The sequence below is a fragment of the Triturus cristatus genome, chromosome 6 (genome assembly GCF_964204655.1).
Source record: "Triturus cristatus chromosome 6, aTriCri1.1, whole genome shotgun sequence".
In the NCBI taxonomy this organism is placed as follows: domain Eukaryota; kingdom Metazoa; phylum Chordata; class Amphibia; order Caudata; family Salamandridae; genus Triturus; species Triturus cristatus.
The window spans coordinates 521,373,583-521,395,881 of NC_140589.1; the positions used below are offsets into that span (position 1 = coordinate 521,373,583).

Below are 22,299 nucleotides of genomic sequence, written 5' to 3' on the forward strand. Positions count from 1 at the left end.
TTAGAAGACACACTTACAGACCAGGCAACAGGGCCATATCTGTCCAACAAGCTTAATACATACAATGCTCTCACTGGCTTAGATGGGTGCGGGCACAGACACAACCTTTCAACATGAGGTAGCTCCAATGTCTATACAAGCAGTTGGCTGTACTCAAGCCATGAAGTGCAATTAACTTTCTGAGTACGACCTGTACAACAAGAACTTTTAGCACATGGCAACGCGAGTGCCCAGGCTTGAAACCTATAGCATGTGCATGGTCCTTACTCCAGAATATCATTCCAGGGGCAGGCTTGATATCCTATACAATAGTAACATCCTAAAGCTGCTACACGCTGTGCCAATGCACGAGAACCTGCCCTCTGCAGACACTGAATCTGCTGAATTCTTGGACCCAATGTGGAACAACACGCGGGAGTCAACCCTTGTAACCTGGGCCTCGAAGACAAGGAAAGTCTTCATAGAAAGAGAACGTTTTCAGTCATGGGAAATCAGGGTCCATGCACATATACCCACAGCATACCCGTGTCCGCTCTCTCAACAAAATGAACCCACAGCGTCTCGCGTTATGAAAGGCATGAACCAAGTGAATTCCATTCATAGAAACACCACTGGTAAATCATGCAAGGACACTAAATTCCAAAAGCAGTGTGCATTCTACACTTGAAACTGGTAGAGGCATACAACTAGATCTAGGCTACTTTTCACCAGCTCTGCACGGAGGTAAAAAAAATATATATTGACAATCCATACCTCCCAATTTAGATCAATTACTTGATGTAATGAAACCTTGCTCCTGGAACATCAATGGCTTACGAAATACAATTAGTAATAAGGACTTGGTACACTATCTAAATACTTTACAAATCATACTATTGCAAAAAATATGGTCTACATTTCCCTCCCTCTCGAGTAATTAGTAAGTAATTTCACTCCAGCATATAAAACCAGGAGGTTTGGACGCCCGAAGGGAGGTTTAGTGACCTATGTATCCGCATCACTCAAGATAGAAAGCAAAATGGTGGATTCAGGTGACAAAAGCATATTAATATTGAAGCTGTGGAAGTGGAATTCAAAATTTGATAGACCACTCTTGTTAATTCCCAGACGCGGGATCAAGAAAATTCCAGAAACAAAAATTGTCCAATTTCCTTTCAAATAGCCTCTATGATCAACTACACTTTGATACCTTAGTAACAGGGGACTTTAATGTTGCCCTTTCTTCATGACGACTACATAACATTCCAGGATCATCTTTGGCTCGTCCCGAACCAAACTGAGGTGACCAATACCAAAAGTGATCCTCAGCTTGACAGTATTAAATGGTAGGTACCAAGCAGACACTCCACTGCGTAGATCTACCACTCATCTGACGCGCACTCTATATTCGTCTTTACTTTAACCTCTCCCCCCTTACTTCAATTAATAAAATCATTCTATATTGAGGAAAAGCTGTAAGTGATCGTGGGCCATACATCATAGCCATTATATCAATGTCAAATGCCCGTCATATCAGCAAGTATGTTATCTCCCAAGGGTGCTGTAAACTGTATATTACAAAAAAACAAGATGCACTAATAGCACAATACAGGCTATTTAAAAAGCAGAAGAAGAACTCATGAAGAATTCTTTAAAAAAAGATCTAACTGCGAGTTTTTCACAAAAATCTAATAAGCAAATACTTGCCTACGAATTAACCAACCCCAGACAGATCCAAGACCAGTTTTCATAGCCCAAGAAAGAATGCAATGTCCGCCTCATTTCAAAATCTAAAGAGCAAACTCAGCAAAATGCTGAGAATGTTGCGGCAGGACCCAAGTAATCCAATGCTTCAAACCAAGTTGAAAAGCACAAAAATGCTTATAGAAAGATGTTAAGGAGGAAAGTCTGCTGTCAAGACAGAGCTTCTGGGCAAAGTCCCTGTACCTCTACAGGAAGAGGAATTCAAGGGACTTTTAGAAACTGGTAAATAGCCTAACCAGAGCCCCAAATGACAAACAATTCAAACATCACTGAATCAAGATGGCCTCTGTTCATAATTACACATGTTAACTAAACCACTGGAGTTCGCTATCAGATCTGCAATCAGAGGGGGTCAGTTTATGCAAAACGAACCTATAGCAAGTCATGGATAGGAAAAAAAACCTCTGGAACGAGAAACACTTCAGAAATATGCATAGAGAGGACTATTTATCAATTACTAAGGTGACACAGCGTGAAAATGGGCTTAGTGTGAACCATGCTGCTGCCTCTGTGACTAACCCATTGCAGGCCTCAGCAGACAACACACATGCCAAGATCATGTCAGCAAGCTCAAATTTAACAAATAAAATAAGTTCACTCAAAGGTGATACTGTGCTTAGCTTTCTTTATGAACAAGCATGCAAAACCACCCAGGAGAGCTGACGTGATGGAGCACCTGGCCCAAACGGCATTCCACAGGCACTGTATAATACCAGCCCCATCGTTTTAACAAAAAGATTGATGGGGGTATTTAACTACAGCTTCAAAACATTCCCAAATCCTGGATTCAATCATCAACCCAATCTTTTAATTGGGGGACCGGCAACAACCTGAAAGGTATCGGCTCAGCACCCTCCTAGAAAATGAGGTAAAGTACTTTGTAGATCTACTACTAACTGAGCTAATTCATTGGACAGCAGACAAAAAGATCATACCACTAAATCAAACGGATTTTACACAACAAGAAACTGGCACAACCACTAATATTCTGGCACTTTCAAGTCTGCATTTGACTGTGGTCAGCCTAATCTCCCTTGGGATAAATTGTCACGCTGGGGCATCCCTCCGTGTCTTCTAAAAGCAATACGGATGCTTTATACTGGAACCTGGACAAGAGTGAGAACTGGAGACAATACCTCTTTATCTAGGAAAATGTACACTAATCAGGGCCTAATACAAGGCTGTGGGCTCGCACTATATTTATTCAACCTTTTCCTGGCTGACTTGTTCCAAACCCAGGATGAGGTAAATAGCAATTTCTCAAGGTTAGTTGACCTTCCCATCTCTATTCTTTTGGATGTGGACAATTTGATCCCTGTCAGCCGAATGAAAGTCAACTTACAGCACCTCATTAAAAAACTATCTGGCTACTCAATAAATAACTGCATGACAATAAACCAAAAGAAAACTAAGTCATGGTTAGAAGCAATAGAATGGTTAAAAATAAATCTGTAAATGTCAGATCTAAAAACCTAACCAAGGGAAAGGGGATGCGCGAAAACGACCCCTGTCCTAAGAAAAGAAAAAATATTTTCTTGAATCCCCTCACTCACCCAGGGTTGCCCTTAGGTGACATGCTTCATCATTGGGGCCATCCCAAACAGCTGCTGTTCGGGGCTCGCTGCAACTTGCGGAACTACGTAGGAGCACTTTTTATGAAAAATGTGTAGTGCATTGTTGGTGGAGTGGTGGGAGTGATGTTAAAAATACCTAGCTAGTGAGATAATATTTAATTCTTGCTCCTAGTTGGTATGGATAAACCCATCCCGTTAAGGGTCAACAGGTCTCTAGTCCATGTAGCCGCCTGTGGTCCTACACTCAGCGAATACATGCATATCTAAATTACTGCCCATCATGAGCACTGCCCTTATGCAAGGGCCCCCATGTGGGCCCCCATGTCTTTATTTAAATTACCCCTTTCACTCCATCTGTCCTGAGACATTATATTTCATCTACCCCTACCCAACATGATCCACTCATGGTGGCCAACTGGATCCATTGATCCTGTGTCTGGTCTAGCCGTTTTGGAGTACGAGCTTTTTGCTTCACATTTAATTATTTTATTTTTATTTTTAACACGCAATACTTTTTACCCCAGACATTTCCACTGATCGGACTAAACAAGTTGATACCAGCACCTTTGGCTGACGGCAACATCCCTTTGCGATGGCCCCCCTTTTTCGCTACAGTAAATTGACAACACGCACGGTCTAGATGCATTTTGCACACACAACCATGTACGTGGTTCTTCCGGAGTTCTCCCTGATTTGCTCTACATTACGGGTTTTCCATAGTTTGGACAAACTGCATAACTACCCGTCTTTAATAACGATTAAGGGACAGGACGAAGGAATCCCTCTAGGATGGCCCAAGCGTTTTGCCATAAATAACGGCCATTTTATTTTTTACATTTACAGATTTTTTTGAACCATATGTACCTTGGAGGGTGAACCTAACCTTTTCCTCCATCTCCCCCCTTATTTTATAGTAGAAGCAATAGAATACAGAAAAAGTCACAGTGGCTCCTACAAGGCCAACAGCTGGAGCTGGTGAAAGCCTACAAATATCTTGGCGTCCTATTGATGATTAAGGCTCCTTTCAGCAACACAAGCAGGAGCACCAACTCAAGAGCAGCACCCTAATCCTGGCTTTTCAAACACTAAAGAGATCTTTGGGTGGCCCCAGTTTGCATCATTTTTAAAGGTAATAGCAGCAAAATGTGGCTGAAATCTGTCTGACAGAAGCGAGGCTCTATGAGGTAAGGACACTGTGGCTCTGAACTCAATCATCATAAAAACATATAGTTTCTTTTTTCATCTTCCTCTCAACACCTCCACTGCTTAGACCCTTCTTGAGTTTGTTCTGGTGAACCAATTAATTGGCAGGAAGGGGACATACATAAAAACATGGAAGAGAATACAGTACTCGTTAGTCAACTCACTAAACAATGCTCTCTGGTGTGAGATCTCAAAAAGCCAAAATGCCCCTGCATGTCTGTACGTAAACTCTCCCATTGACAACTTGGGAATACAAACATTATGGGACATAACATTCCCCAAAGGGTCCTTTAAAAAATCAATTAAATGTTGTAATAAGGAAGATCTCGGCTGCTGGTGTCAAGGAGGTCTTATCAACTAGTTTGCATGCTTGGATGGTCTTTAATGGGTATAAATCTCTTAAACCTCAAGCCTATCTGGAGGCCAGATGGCCCATGCAGTTAAAGGAAATATTTATAAGGTTCCACTTTGGACTTCTTCCCGGTCTCAGGCACACCTTGTTTTGGCTTCGGAATACAGAAACACACACTTGCAGTCTTTGTTGTATGGCAGAGTAAGAAATTAAACACATAGGGGCTTATTTTGATGTCAGGCGGGCACAAGTCCACCCAACTCCTTCACATAAACGGGACCGACTGACCTCCAGTCAGAGGTCCCGACCACCTAATCATGATGCGACCACACATGGTGCAGTCGCATACTCCCTTTCCCCTAATCTCCTGTGGAGGAATGGGAGTCTGTCTTCATCCCTGCACCCCTTGGCATGCACCTCAAGGTGCCCCGTCTGCCCCCAACCAAAGGCCAAAAATAAAAGGGAGCCCTGCTAGGGGCCCCAAAACGTGCTTTACGACAGGGTTTCCATGTCTGAAAGGCCGGCATGGAAACTGTGCTGGAAACCGCGCATCGTAATCCAGAGGGCAGAAACGCCTTCCGTTTGGATTATAGGCCAGTTTCTGACTGGCAGACAGGCTCCTCGAGCCCATTGAATAGCAGCTGGAATGACCAGCCGGTTTCAATTCTGAGCGGCTGTATTGGTATCAGTCGGTCTGAATTGAAACCGAAGATGAGTGTCAGAAAGCCTCCGACCTGAGTAGCGTGGAGCCATGTTTGAAAAAGAGAACAATTGAAGACCGCTACTGCGTAAAGAGCGTGTCTTGAGCTTTTTCTTAAACAATGCTTCATCATTAATTTGTTGCAAATACAACAGGAGATTATTCCAACGCTCCTGGCCCAAGAAAGAAAATGAACGTCTGACAGATTTGGACAGACAAACTCTTGGGATCCTGCCAGATGGTAATAGAGGACAGTAGCACTCTTACAGGGTTGTAGTAGGCAATCCTGGCAGATAGGTGGTCAGGTCTTGAATGCTGGAGTGCTCTGCCACATAATGTGCTCTCTTCTGGAAAGGCCAAGAGCCAACCTTGTCGCCGCATTTGGAACCGTCTGAAGTTTTCTCGGCAGACATTTTGGTAGGCTGGCATATAATGGCTTGGCAAAGTCCAACCTACACATGAACAAAGCGAGTACGACTGTGAACCTAGACGGAATTGAGAGAAAATGCAAAAATGTCTTTACCGTACATAAAATGCCAACGCACAAGCCTACCACCGAGATAATTTGGTTATGAAAAGACATTTTATTGTCAGACTTGCTCCCAGAGTTCTTGACAGAATCTACATGGATATTTGGTGGAGACAGCCCTACTGGCCAGTGGACAGCCAAATTAGGAGCAAAATTGTTTTCAAAACTGAGCACCTCAGTCTTTTCGGTGTTGCACTTAAGATGGTTAAAGATCATCCACCGAAAGACTGTTGAGAGAAAGGGTTGCATGGCGTCCTGTTCAATGGGCATCCCTTTACCAAAGGCAAAGATAATCTGGTTGTCATCTGCGTACGAAATAATCTTAATCCCAAATGATTCCACGACCTTAGCCAGGGGGGCATGTAGACAATAACAATTGTGGGGCTTAGTGCTGAACCCTGAAGAACTCTCACTGAGACTCTTCGGCTATCAGAGGAGTAAGGTGGAAGCCAGAGTTCTTGACTCCTGTCCTCAAGGAAATACTTCAGCCACTTCCAGGCCTATCCCTAATACCAACCTCATGAAAGCAGGATAGCAACCTGGCATGTGGAACCATGTCGAAAGCAGCTTAAAGGTCCAGCAGCACCAGGACTGCTCTACTTCCCGCATCAATAGTGCTTTTAATCAGTTCAGAGACCTCCAACAAGGCAGTCTCAGTATTTTAGCTTGGCCTAAAGCCTGATTGGCTAGGATGAAGTAGCTTGTTGGTCTCCAAGTATTTGGAAAGCTGACGCTTCACACATTTTCCACTATCTTAGAAGGCACGGGTAGAATGGAAATGGACCTACAGTTGCCCAGGACATCAAGATCAGCACTTGGCTTTTGTATAAGAGGGACGGTTTTAGCCATCTTCCAGCATGAAGTCACAGTAGCAGTGACTAATGATTTATTCATCAGCACATTCAGGATAGGGTTGATAACATTTACTCCCAACACCAAAATAGATGGGGGGCACAGGTCATCAGGAGAAACAGACTTAAGATTTAGAATATTCTAAGGAGATTGTGTTAAACTCAAGCAGACAGCAAGATGTGGTAGTGAAATGTAGATTAAAGTCACCATCATCCACTTCTGCAGTCAAAGCGGCAGATAGACTGTTCTGAATGGCCAGAACTTTGATGTGAAAAAATGCACCAAGTTGCTCACACCACTCAACCCTTTCCACTCTTTTGCATATTTTTTTCTCATGTATAAGGGCCTGGAGGCCAAACAAGGAACTAGAGATATTTTTTCTGCTTGATACCCGAGTTGGGAGAAGAGCAAGTTTCTCCACTGAAGTGCGCAGTCAGAAATCATTCTTGCATATCAGAACCAATGGAGCCCAGAAGAGTTGGCATGTTGTTTATCAGAGTGTATTCTAGACTGTTATGAGAAATTTTGGAGAAAGGTCTTGTATGGTGAGGAGCTTTACAATTGCGCAAGGGACCTTGATGGGAGGAAGTCCAATTTAACTGGACCAAATGATGATCCTTCCAGATGAAGGGAGTGGGGTCCAGCACATATAAACTAAGGCTGGAGAACACTAGGTCAATTAAATGACCCCCACGATGAGTGAGGTTTAGGACCCATTGAGAAAGCCCTGTGCAGGTGTCTGTCGGAATAGAAGTCCCAGTGAATATTGAAATCACTGAGAAAACAGTGGGTAAAACGAAAAGAAGCCTGAGATATAGTTTCATTAAGCGAAATTAGGAAAAACCCTGCTGGTCCCGGTAGTCTATTACCGACTGTTGTGCATTCAGCAAAAGACAAAGTTCAAGTTCTTCTGCTTCAAAGATGTAATTGGCTGGAGAAGAGGAACAGGAATAATCCTCTTTATGTATATGATAGTAATGCTTCAGCACCTCCCAGAGGCCTGGTCTAGTTTCAGAATTTTAATCCAATGGATACAATGTTGAATAGTCGTTTTAACAAATCTTTAAAACAAGCTGAACAAAAATTGAAGGGCAGTGAACTCCTCTTTTAAGCTTTTAATATAAAGTCACCATATTGGCTGCAGCACCTTTAATGTTTACATTGTTTTATTGTATTCTATGTTTTTTATTAACTATGATAGGTGCCATACAAGAATTAAATGTTTAAAAAGGGTAGTCTACAGAAGATCCTACAGTTAATTTATATGGGATTGTATTATTGCTAAGCCAAAACCTATTATTTTCTCACCCACTTTTAAAGAGAATTTAGGTAGAGATAGTCCATTAAAGCTGGACAATTTCTTTATAAAAATATCCCTCTCAGTCCTTTAATGTGTTAGTTGAGTAATGTGATACGGTTGGACTGACCCTATTCCAACAGCATTGATTCACATCACAGTAATCTAATAACCACCCTCTTTAGCACCATTAGCAAATTACTTTCCACAACCCTTCTCTTTCATGTAGGGAGCCGAACAATCATTTACTAAATATATTTTCATCTGCAGAGTAAATTATTTCATACTTCTAAAAAAAAAACTATTCACATATTTGTGGTTGTAATCAAATATAATTCATGGCCAAGTAACACGGTTTCTTATATTTATGCTATTGTCTTTTCAAAACTGTGATTTGTTTCTACCAAAACCCGGTATTGGATTGAAAGATTCAAGGAAGCAGGTCCTCCCATTACAAATCTATTTTGGACTAATATAAATGAGATATTTGACTTGTTAACAATAGCATTATATCAAGGTAGAGCACAATTGGTTTCTACTTAACTTCCAGTTACACTCTTTATAAGACAAACCACTCAAACAAATAGGATATTTAGAGGATCAAAGTCAAGTTGTAAATTGGCTCCATGACTTCTTGAAATAAGTTAAGTTTGGGTAAATGGGGGTCAAGAAGTTGAAAATGGATCCCTACATGAATTGCATCTCATTCAGCCACAGGTAGGTTAGGTACACTAGTATGTAGATGATATGAATATCAGTGACATAACAGTGGGTTAGAGAGAGGTGTAAGTTTGCTAAGTGATACTCGATTCAAATGTTTGCTAGTATGTATGAATTAAAAAAAAATGGGAGTGCATGCTTTTGCAGGTAATCACAAATGAGTTCTGTGCAAGTCTTGGACTCATTCTTCCACCTATTTAATATTTATGTGACCATGCCCATGATCCTTAATTCATCATCCAGTTGGATGGTGAGGTTACAAAGGTTACATATTTCCCACTTTGACTGAAGAAAGTTGTAGAGTGCATAAGTGATCACTGGATGAAACAGAATGCTGCTAAAATGAAGAACTTGGGGGTGGTTGAAGTTTTAAACCACTGGGCCAAACAATACTGGCCTATTGAGATGGGTCTTTTCTTAATTTCTTTTTATTGATTTTTATACGCTATTCCCAAGGAAGGCACATTCATTACAAGATATAATACCAACTCATGAACTCAAAGCCAGAGGCTAAACCCAATTTCAATCCTAATCAATTTATTATAATACAATTCCTCAAACCCTCATACATTCAAACCACTAAAAACTATCTGTACAAATATCGCTTGTTGGTCTGAGTCAACATCTTATTGCAAAAAGAGACAAATTAATAATTTCCCACAATCTTAAAGATCCTAACTCTAATAGTGGCCATGCCCCACATTATGAGCATCAACTGTTTTTAAAGGTTTGTAAACTCCCTGGAAGGCACCACTGGAGTTGCTCCCATTTCTATCTCATTTATAGCGCTTAAAGTGACTGTTCATCACATATCCTGAGATACTTATATGCATCTTGAAAGTGCATTTCGTCCAAGTGCTTTAGAATCAATAAAGTGACGGAGCTTTTTTTACCCTTCCCCCTCTCCCTTAAATTCCAAACATCATGATCTCTGTTACTCCCATGGCCAGGATTTTAATTTCCTACAATACTGAGACATGCAATTGACTCTGGCATGATACCAGGCTTATCTCTCACTAACCTAATGCATTTTCTCATCCCAATTACTGCCCCTGGGGGAACAGAGCATTTCCAATAAGAGCTAATCAGAGAAAGAGCCCTACACATAGCTATAAATGCAAAATGCACAGTGCCGGAGTGCTCTGTTCTCTCAACATCTGCTAATCTGATAAGAGCCATCCTTGTTGGGGGGTAGTTTTCAATCCGATTGTCTTTCCTACTAACAGAAACATCCCTCTCCAAAATGACTCTAGACAATGACAGGACTAGAACATCTGCACCCTTCCTGATCACGTCGGGCAGTTTCTTGATACTGCTGAAAAACATTTGTTTATAAAAATGAGGTGTAAAATACAGTATCCAGCCTTTAAAGAATGTAATACGTTGAAAATTGGCCCCTCTGAGACCTGAGTAACTGACATCAAAATACCGTTCCCATTATTGTTCCTTTAACTTTATCCTAGTATACCTTTCCCATTTTCCCCATATATTCTCAACATTCACTTCCAATCCCAAATTCAAATACAGTTCTTTATACCAATAAATCAATGTTGTATTTACTTTATGTTCCCTAAACATTAGTCTGACTTGATTCCATGACGAGTCAATATCCACAAATTATGGAACTTATTTGGGTATACATAAAAAAGTGGGAGAGCTCAAAGATTTGGCCTGAAAACAGGGCTTGGGGAGATTTTAATTTAGCACAATCATACAAATCTCCTACCTTAAAGATAGATAAATCTGCCCATTTACTTATTATAGCTTGAGCAGGCTAGCAGCGAAAAATTTGCAATATCTCAGTGGAGGTTTGGCATGAAGTGTGGGAATTCTACATTAAGTAAATATTTATCTTTCAAAAACCAGATGAGGTTTAAGAACTTGTATCTTACTTCTTTAGGTGATTTGGATGGACTACCTTAGGACCTGAACCTCTAAGCTTGTCAATATCAGCTGAAGGATGTAACTATTGAAACAGTGAGATGGGGCTTGTCCAGCTACAATGGCCTATTCCAACAATCTTGAAATTCAGTTTCAAGCTTGTTTTACCCTGTCAAAATTTCATCGAGATCGCTCAATGGGGGACAGAATGATTTAAGGTGGTCAATCCCAACCAAATAACTCTGGGATTTTAGCTCTCTGGTAATGCAAAACTGGTGAGCCAAATTAAATTAAATTTGGCCTATAGGTAGCACCTTACTCTGATTAGCATTTGATTGTGGTTTGGTGTGAATACGTTCAAAACTTTCTGAGACATTTGCAATATAAAAAGTATTATGTGGCATTTGATGTGTTTCTCCTTTGTGCACATCCACCACTATATTTGCTTTTTTTTTTTATAAATCTTTTTATTGAAACACATCGGCAACACAGTACAGTGCAGAGGGTCGCAAGGCTACACATTGCAGTACGTATGGGTGAATGGATACATTGACTTCCTCAGAGAGGAATATCATGGGGATATGGGGTCATCATGCTCAACACTTCGAGGCGGTACACAAATCTCCCCTCTATATACTATACATTCCATGGAGTCCAGATACAGGACTACTTCCCAGGTCACCCCCTTTCCAGATATACAGTTTTTTCTCTAAACATACACCAATCAAGGTCCTTCTGCCAGGCATCCATAGTGGGCAAGGGCGCTGCCCCCTACAGTTGAGCGATGTTTCGTTTGGCCAACATGAATCCCAGTGTGGCCCATTGCGTCTGGGAAGTGTTCAGGTCTGTGGGCTCCCAAATATTTAGAATACATCGTCGGGCCTCTGGACGGAGATAGACACGTAACATGATTGGAGTGAGTGTGAGACCTGAGCATAACGAAAGTACTCGGTGTTTGCAAGCTCATATTCGCTCTGAAGCTTACTGAAGGACTTAATCCCCTCCTTTCCCCAGATATCTTTGATAGCGGAGATACCGATCAGATCCCACCTATCGAAACCCTTCATTTTCCATAAATCGCCCAACCGCTCCGAGTCCCAAAGAGGTGTGGCCAAAGTCAATTTATGTCTCCAACCAAGTGAGTTGGTGGCGTTATGCCAAATTTGGACGGAATGTTTCATGGGGCCCGTTAACACAAATCTTTTAGGTCAGGAATACAAGGCTCTGCCGTAGGTGCCTCCCGGAAGGAGCCTACTGTCCATAGCGTAGCCCGGATCGTCCGCACGACCATATGTACAATGATTGATGGCCACCAGTTGAGATGCCCAATAATACTTCTTGATATCTGGTAGGCTGATGCCGCCATCGTACCAGTTTAGCGTTAGTTTATGGAGGGCAATTCGGGGTCTACCATTCCACAATAAGTCCCTCTGCAGGCTCTCAATCTCACGAAAGTAGTGAACTGGAACTAGATCTAAGGTGTTTTGTAGGGCATAGAGGAATCGTGGTAAAGCCATCATTTTAAATAGGGCGGCCCTGACCAGAAGTGAAATCGGAAGTGTCTTCCAACTAGCAATGTCGCTTTTGAGCCTTCGAAGAGGGGGAAGAAGATTTTGGGCATAACGGACTGAGAGGTCGAGAGAGATAAAAATTCCCAGATACATGAATCCGGCTGTGTTGATTTGTGTTTGACAGTCCCGGGGTGGAATAGGGGGATCACCTCTCAGTACAGATAATAAGGATTTTCCCCTGTTAATGGAGAGTCCAGAGAATCTGCCAAAGATTGTGAGGATGTCTAGTACTACTGTCAGAGATTTATTAGAGGAGGCCAAATAGAGTAGGATGTCATCTGCGTATAAAGATATGCGGTGCTCCCATCCGGGGGACCACCACGGCCCCCTTATCATCGGATCCCAACGGATCCAAGCAGCAAAGGGCTCCAAGGCCAAGGAGAAAAGAAGAGGGGATATGGGCATCCCTGACGAGTTCCCCGACTAAGCGAAAAAGTGGCCAAATCTTTGTTGTTTACCACCACTTGAGCCAGTGGTTCGGAATATAAAAGACGCACCCAGTGAATATATTTCGGACCAAATCCTAACTTTGCTAAGACTGCCCATAAATAGGGCCACTCAATTGTATCAAAGGCCATGGTCAAGTCTAGTGACCTGATCACAGCTGGTTCTCGAAGGGTGTGGGCTCTATCCATCACCCCGTGGACTCTGCTCAGGTTGAGGGCCGTTTTTCTATGGGGCATAAAACCCAATTGATCCGGATGCACTAGGTCACTGATCACTTTCACCAGGCGGTTAGCCAGTAGTTTGGCTAATATCTTAGGATCTGCATTTAGAAGAGAGATGGGTCTATATGAGGCACAGTCTGTTTTAGCCTTCCCTTCCTTATGGATAATGGTAGCTATTCTCTACTCCCGGGGAGCATTCCCTCTTCCCTTGATTCCTCAAACATGGCTTTCAGATGCCTAGGCAAATGCTTAGGCATTTTTTCCTACCTGGAGACGGCCGTGAAGTGAAGACGCGCCTGCTTAATCCCCGGAGTAATTCGATTACACGACCCTCTAAAGTGACTGGGAATCGCAATCATCTCCTTTGGTTCACCGGGGTGCATTTATTGAAACCAAGTGTGAAGATTACGGTTGGAGATGAATACCCCCATATTGGATCCATAAAGGGAACTATGGATTCATGTTCTCACCTGTAATTGAGGGGTTGCCCAGTGTAGTCCTGATGAAGATCCGCCCAGCCGAGGAACTAACTGCCCTGTTGGCCATAAGTCGGATCGAAACGTCGACGCCCAATTAACCTAACTTGGACCCTCTGGCCTTTCTCACGTGCTACCCTAGAATTGATTTCTAGTACGAACTGATATAATAATCTTGTGTTAATATAATTGGGCCAGGTTACCCAAGGACGTGGACTCACAACCGGTTCCGCTGTTTGTTTGCCTTGACATATTGAATTTTTTTTTATATATCCTTGCTGAAGTATCTCTCTTTACCACGTCACTCTTGAGCACTCTGTTTCACTGCACGTCTCCCTCTGGAGCAACCTTCTTTAAATTGATTCTTTAAATTGCTACTTTGTATTATGTACTGTCTGGCTTTCACTTAATGTTTCTAAATAAATATATGGTGAACCAGATCATGGTATTTTTGTTGCACTTTTTATGTTGATTTTTTTGATGTTGATTTTCTATGTCTATTGCTTTACTCAATAATATGTTCAATGAAAAACATTTTGATCGATTTAATTGAAATATAGGTCCAGGACCATTGTTTTTTGTACCATATAATACCCAGGTCCTTGATTACTTTGGGTTACCCCGTTCTTTATAATGGCCTCCGGAATGGTGAGCAGGACCACACCCAAGTCAGCGAACGTTGTGCCCTGCAAGCCTGGAGGGACATAAACAGACATGAGCGTAAGAACCCGACCCTCCCACAGCCCGGAGACACCAACGTATCTGCCTCGATCATCCGCCCACGTGGAGTTCACCGCTAGTGGAAAGGCATTTATTGTCATAATACCTACCCCCCTGGAGCCCGAAGAAAAAAAAATAACACCAAACCAACAAACAAAACACCCCAACCCAACAACCCCCACCCCGCTGCCCTGCACTCTGGGCTTTGAACTACCCATAAAAAACTTGCAGAGTGCCTGTCACCCCACAAAAATTCAAAGAAAGAAAGAGGGGAAAAATAATGTGCTCCGTGTTCTTGCCCCTAACCATAATACTCGCAACGCCCCTAGTAGACGGATAGCAGAAAATCATAAGCAATCCCCAACCCCTGCAATCAAATATTCATGCCCCAACCCCTCTGGCCCACCCCGACACCGTGTCCCCAGTTAGTCAGTGTCAGTGTTTGGCTGCCATGCTCCAAGTCTTTGTCTCAAGGAGGTCGAGCGTCCGCATGTTCCCCGGCGTTGCGATCTGTAGGACCTTTTGCTCCTCGATACTCAATCCACTCTGCTACTACCTCCGGTTGGTCGAAGAACCACGCTCTCCCCGCCGCCTCAACCCAGAAGCGCGCTGGGAACAGCATCGAGTACTTCAGGCCCCTGTCCCTCAGGTCACGTTTCACAGAGAGGAATGAACGCCTCTGCTTCTGCACTCTTTGCGTAAAGTCCAGTAAGAAGGAAATGTCGGTGTTGTCGTAGCGAAGGGGGGCCCCTGCTCTGTAGTTCTGGAGAATCACATCTCTGTCACGAAAGTTCAGGACTCGAGCCAGCATGGGCCGCGGGGGAGCGCCCGGTTTAGGACGGCCGCCTGGGATCCTGTGAGCACGCTCAATAACGAAGAACTTACTAAGGCCTTTGGGTTGGAGGTGTTTAAGGATGAGGTCCTCGATAAACAGGTCTGGGGAGTGCCCCTCAGCTTTCTCATGAACTCCCAGGATGCGAAGATTATTGCGCCGAAGTCGACCTTCATAATCGTCCAACTTAAGGTCCGCAAGGGTGCAAGAATCTTGGAGCTCGTGGACCTCCCTTTGGAGCTGAGAGACATCTTCGAGGTGACTAGAGGTTGGGATTTCTACCTGCTTGACTTTTTCGTTAAGTTTTCCAAGATCGGCCCAAATAAGATTAACGTCAATCGCCACGGTATCCATGGAAGTTTTGACTCCAGTAATGGCCTCCATGACATCCTTAAGCGACGGTTCCTGTTCCTCTTCCCTGGGACTCCCCTTGGCGGCCTCTTCGGACAGTTGGCCCCCCCGATCGTCTTTGGAGACTGTAGCGGTCCAGTTTGTTAGACTGGACCAGTTTCGTCCCGCGGGATCCAGCGCCCTTGGACGTATATTTTCAAGCTGCTTCTGCACTATTTTTAATAAGGATTACAAGAGATATATTCAATTAAAGTGTTCTCTTTTCTAAATCCTTTTTTAATTTCACATGCACGCACTGCACCAAAGTCTATCACTGAATGATTGTGGTTATTCGAGAGCTTGTCTCCTTGTGGTTTCCTTCCTTCTGACCTGATCAAAACCTCAATCCACATAGTTTTCCTCTATGATTAAGAAGCACTAGTGGATGGCAGGAAGAATATCCAAATGATGACACTGACCACTCTGGTAATTGATGGAAATCCTATTTTTCGTCAGGGTCTTGTTACTTTGTTTATGATTACTGTGTAGTACTCTTTATGTTATATGTTTGTCTATCGGATTTGTGGTTTCATATAACTTCACCTAATACACAGTCCTTGTACAGTCAGAATAAATGGGAGGAGGACCTGGGAGTAGTTGTCACAACCAAGCAGTGGGAGTGGGCACTTGGGCATGTTAAGCGAGTATCGTGCAATACCTGCCTAAAATTCATGCAATTTAACTACCTACACCAGGCCTACCTTACACCTCAACGAGTGCATAAGATGTTCCAACAATCGTTGCCTGAATGCCCATATTGCAGAAACCCTGACACAACATTTCTCCACATGGTGTGGGGGTGCCTGGTGCTAGCACAGATGTGGGTGAAAGTAATGGAGGTTATATCTGAAGTAGTTGGGACACCATTGGCCTCCAACCCCCAACTGTGTTTCCTGGGGATAACTATTAGGGCAAAAAAATAAAGACAGTTCATGAAGTTCATGGATTTAGCCAGGATTTTATTTTAAGACCAGATAGCGATGTCCTGGAAGGCGGCCACAAATGGGCAGTGGTGTAGGATGAACCCGTGTCCTGGGATGTTCACAGGCGAGGCGAGGCTTACGCTGCCACATTGTGGGATGCATATGTACTCACGCTGCAGAACAGACAAGGTGCCCCAGATGCCGGGGGCCAGCCCTGGGCTGAGGGTGGAGCATCCTGTTATTAGAGAAGCCATTGGGTCCCCTGGTCTCTCCTTCCCTTCCCCCCAACTCTGAAGCAACTTCTGTGGCATTGTCAAATTGGTATGGTCCCTGGCGATAGTGATGCTGCTCCCACTGCAAAAGTTAATTGATGCAGTTGTATTATCGTTAATATGTCTGGATGTCTTTCACGATCCCCAAAGGTACATGGACTCCTGCAGGGCATACTAGTTGCCTTTTATTGGTGTAGTTGGGCACAGCTGATATGTGAGTTGATATCTGTCATAATTGTGTGCCATGGTTTCTCGATGCATGCCATGTTACTTTTTATGTTACAGAGGTAACTCAGTTTTGTTTATGGTGATGGTCTATCCATGAAAATGAAATAACGATATATTAGAAAATAAACAAATGCACCACTATATTTGAGCATAGTTGAACATGTGGTTTTAGGAGGGTTTGAAGCCTGACACAATCTGATTTTCATGGCTAAAAATTTGCACTAGCCACCATTAGTGCAGGGAGTTCAAGAACCATTCACATATTTTAACTGTTAAAAACAAATCTTCGAGGCCACATAAGGTGAAAAGCAGCACACCTTAACCCTGTAATTGAGGTGACATCCCAGAACTGTGAAACGTGTTTTCTATTTGCATACAAGGTTACATTAGCATGCTGCGTTTAAGAACCAAAAACAGGTCAACAAACTGCCAAAGAACAAGAAAGCAGAACATAACACATATAACAGAAAACAGAAAAAACTTGCGAAGTTATGTGGGTATGATGTCTATGTGCAAGGCTTGATTGCAGACTTCTACACATGGCCAAAGGCTGAGCAAAACAGGTTGGGGGAAATGGGGTTGGGATCAGCAGTGGTGGCTCGCCGAGGGTGTGCTGCGGGACGGTGAGGCGGGGCGGGGGAGGGGCAGGGTGGGGTGTAGTAAACTCCGGCATACAGCCAATAAATAAAACAATTTACATTCCGCGCGCTGCATCGCCGAATTGGCGTTGCAGCGCGCGCAATGTCAATTATTTTATTTATTTATTTACTTAACTCCCTTCGGCTGTATGCAGGAGTTTACTACACCCTACCCTGCCCCTCCCCATCCCGCCTCACCGCCACACAGCACACCCTCGGCGAGCCGCCACAAATTGACACTGATTTTAGGAGAGCACAAAGACTTTTTTGCTTTCATGTACACATCAGACTGAAAATATGATAGCATTTATTTTGCCAAATAAATATTTACTTTGCAGTGATGGTCCCCGTTAATTCATTTTTGTTGACCGAGAGATGAGAGGATGTTGCTAAAAGAACTTCAAACTTTGGCAACACTGAAAAAGATCAAACAGATATGAAAATATATATTTTAAGTGTAATTACATTTCTCATTAAAAAAAGATAGGTTATGTTTATATAACACTTTATAGCTAAACCATTGTTCAACGTTGTTACAAAATATGGGCAGGAAAAGAATGATTGCTTAAAACAGAAATAAAGCAAAGATGTACAGAGTAATTAAGGTGAACTCAATCTGTGGAAACTGTAAAAAACGACAGCATGGAAAGCAAGCAAAACCATTTCATCTCAGAAAGGAGAATATTTATTTGAAGGTAGTACATGGATTGGGGGTGACATACACTTCCAAGAAGGTCCGGTATTAGATGTAATGCAAATAAACTACTAGGTGCGGTAGGGAGGTATTTTTCATATTTTGTACTGGGCTAGGTCACTCTGTGGTATATTAAAATATTTTATATAGAAGTCTTTCTAATCTGCCGTTCTATTGATTTATATTGACATTTTAAAATCCTCTGGTCAGAATCCTCTCTCATTTATCAATGGCCATTTTCTTGCTTCACAACCTTTACATCTTTGTAAGTTTTCAGGTACTACATTTTTCTTATTCGATTTTATATAGAACACCATTCTCCAGCAATATGCACACGTCATTAATAACTACGATATACTTGCCGATACTATTTTATGAAGGGCGGAACTTTGTGTAACCATGGTAAATGTGTTAAATGTGTTAATGTATGAAACAGGATTATAAAAGTGTGAGGGAGAGAGAGAACTTGGGGGCTGAATAAGAGTCTGGTGGTCCATGGACCACCAGACTCGCAGTGGTCTGACCGCCGGATTACAACTTTCTGCTTCATTCCGGCGATGGACCACCGGGGATCTATTGCGCTGCTACTCTGATGCAGGCCCAGTTCTAGCGGGTGGGCCAGGCCCACCCAAACATGAGCCTTGGCCCTCGCAGTGACAGCTTGAAGGCCAATAGAAAATGTCCACTTTAATTTAATGTTTCTCCGAACGTTGTCTTTCTTTCTGTTCTGGGAGTTGCGTGATTGGGCCTGGGCTGTTTCTCACAGGCACCCCCAATCACGCATCTTCTTTTAGAACGGTGGGCTGTATCGTGCAGGTACAATAGAGGCATGACTAACGGGACACATTCTTTCTTTGGCACTAGCTGCATGGGTATTTCTTTTTCTATTCAGTGCTGGAGAAAATAAGTTTGTTTATCACGATTCACCTTTCCTGACCCCTGCATCTGCTTATCAGATCGGGCTGTGAGGCAGAGTTCTATGAACCAAGTAGGAAAGAAAATGTGTGACTATTTGTTCTTATTTTTAAAATCTGCAAAAGGCCCAGCAAGACACATACTTTATGTAGGCTTCTTTTAAATGTTTTTTATCTTTATCATGGCCATGGATGCAAGACAACAATAAAAATATCCAGATAACTGGTGATTAATGATCCTGCTGGAGAGCAATCCTTTGTCTGTAGGTAGTTTTGAAATGCAGATAAACTGTATTTTATGTGGATAGCTCAGTGGGTTACTGCCTTAGAGATTCTTATGTTACTTGCAGTTTGAAGTTACAATCCTAACATAGGACAGAGACCTATGAAGTGTCATCAAAGAGCTGCATATAAACCTGAATGGTATACTAGGAACTTCACTTTTTTTGTGTTGCGATATAGTTAGAACTTCCCCAGTCTTTCATTATTCTAATGTTGCTAAAAAGAGTTTGTTTGGGCAGATATACATTTATATTAGTAAAGCCAACCCCCAACCACTGGGGTAGGCTTTAAATCCTGAGTTTGTGCTTCTCCAGACCAAACCTTCTTAAAATATACTGCCCACCAGTATGAATGACATGTGAATCCTACACTTTATAATCCTCATTGGCTTATGTGACATTCCCTATAGAGTGATTTACATACTTGTATGATTCACTGTCTCTGTATAATGTGCGCGTGTGATATAAAGTACTGTGACACCCTACACTGATATGAGTAGCGCTACACAACAAATGAAATTTATATGAGAGAGTGGCTCCGGAGAGATGAAGGACACTGTTGGAGGGTGGTAGTAATGATATCCGCGGAGAAAGAGGTCATTTGTGGGGTGCCAAAAAAGACTTTCACACCAGCGCTAATGCCGGCCCTGTCATGCCCCTTCTGTTTTTGTTTATTTAATTAGCAGTCAGGTCATAAGGGAAACTGTGGAACATATTTTAAAGTGCATGCTAATTATATGTACTGCTATAGTCATTGTTTTAAGTTTGAGGGTGATTTTACTAATTTTTTTTACTGGGAATAATGAAAGTGGAGCTGGATGGTGGCTGATATGGGCCTGGGGCCCAAGGTCAGTAGTGAAATAAGGTGCACAGGAGATGGTTGGTAGAAAAGTGGATAATCAGGCCTGGAAGTACCTGTGTTGAATCCTGGCCTGCTGGAATTTCAGGGTGTGCACTTTGGTCCAGACATTGCTCTTATTTTCAAGTAAGTCTCCGCATGCTGTGTATACACAGAATCTATCTGTTGTATCATGGTGACTGTTTGCAAGTAGATATGATATAATTTAGGGCTTGTAGGCTACCTCCAGAAGTGACAAATTGGGCCCGCAGTGGCCCACTAAAATGCACCCTTGGCCTACCCAAATAAAAATTGCTGGAGCCGGGCCTGCTCTGAAGACGCCTGCCTAAACCTGCAGGGTTCACGTTTTTTGTCTGCTCCGATTTTTGTCATCAAACAGCAGTGAGGCACTGGTAGCTCCACGAGCATATACCGGCGCTCTTGAAGTTGGGTGCAACTGTATCTCTTCTGGACTCCTCAACCCTGCATATCCGAATGGAGGGCCAGACTTTTTTTTTGTCATGAAGGCTCAAAGTGGCAGCTCATCAACTAAAGCCGCTTAAGCTGTGGTTTAAGCTTTTTCCATCTATTGCGGCTCCCCCTTCCCCTTTAATATAAGGGTCGCCCTTTGGGATGGTCTTCACTGGTTAATGTCTTGACCTTTGGGGGAGGGGGAGTGGGTCTTTGACGGTTGGATGTCTTCTTCGGGGGCTGAGGGGAGGGGTAAGAGGGCAACAGTAACTGTCTCTTTCCCCTGTGTTTCTCCGTTTTTCTTGTCCCTCTTCTTATATTCTCTTTTTCTCTCATGCTTTTCAGTTTCACAGGGGTTTTTAGGTCTTGCCTAGTGAATGCAGCGCAGCTGCTTCGCTTGGCGAGACTCTATTGTTGTGGCTTTCCTTCGCGAAGGGAGACAAACCATGTGCGCGCCCGGAAGGTGATGTGCGCGCGCATGGCGTCTCCCACCGCCCACTTGATTTATTACCGCTCGGACCAGCGGCTCGCTCCCTCTCTGCGTGCATGCTGTTTGACTGCTCGCGGTTGCCTTCACTTTAGTGGACCGCTTCATGCACTTCGAAGGCACGAGCGAAAGCAAAAAAAAAACAAAAGTAAAAGCAACCGCGAGCAGGCAAACAGCATGCGCGCAGAGAGGGAGCGAGCGGCCGAGCCGTTTAAAAGAATTCCGATGTTAAAATGTTGAACATCTCCCTCATGTGTGATAATAATACGCTGCAAGTTTCCATGCGCCCCTGACTTTCAGACCGTATTAATTCTGTTAGATCATTTCGGTGCGGGCACCAATTACATTCCATGGGTTCCTTGTTACTTTTTTTATATTTTTATATTGCACTTGGTAATTTTTCAGATAGGTGTGCACGGATCAGTTGCATTGACTCACATCTGAGAAAATGTATTCCAAGCCCAAGACCGGTGAACACCTTTCCTGTTCTTCGCTGCCGCTCGCTGCTTTCTTTGATGTTGGTTTCCTTTTCCACACTATCAATTTACTCTCCCCAACACAGGCTCTGATTCTGTGAGCTGCAGCCACTGCTGCTTTATTTTCGAAAAACGTGTTGTCACTTCCCTCCATAGCATTTCAGTTCTAGTACTGCTACTATTGTAGCGCCGGCTAGCACAAACATCACTTTTCTAAAGTAGACCTGCAACCTGTCTCCGCTGCGTAGAGGTGTTTATCTGGGGACTGACTGACAATTTTGTGGCCATCTGTACAGGTGTGTGGGAAAAAATGAAGTTACCGTGGACCTACCTATGTGCGCTAGCCTGTCTATCTGGGTGTGCCTGAGTGAGAGAGGGAGGAACTGTTGTGTGTATGTGTTCTTCCGTTTGTTGCTGTTTCCACATTTGTTATTTGCGTTTCACTGGTTTTCTGATGGTGTTTGCTTTCCTCTCTATATTACATATATTACAATCACATTAATAAAAGCCAGTACAATTTACAATGCCAATAGCTCACACTAGTGTAAATGCAATGCAATAGGTTTTGC

The 22,299-nt window shown here is 43.0% G+C and overlaps 1 protein-coding gene across 1 annotated transcript in view; it reads right to left on the reverse strand.

Annotated features, from left to right (window-relative positions):
* The window catches only part of CD109 (CD109 molecule), a 750,032-nt gene that overhangs the window by 589,832 nt on the left and 137,901 nt on the right, over positions 1 to 22,299 (reverse strand). The window contains exon 7 of the mRNA XM_085610953.1: positions 17,901 to 17,985. Within this exon, the coding sequence (XP_085467079.1) occupies positions 17,901 to 17,985 (85 nt within the window). The remainder of the gene's footprint in view (positions 1 to 17,900; positions 17,986 to 22,299) is intronic.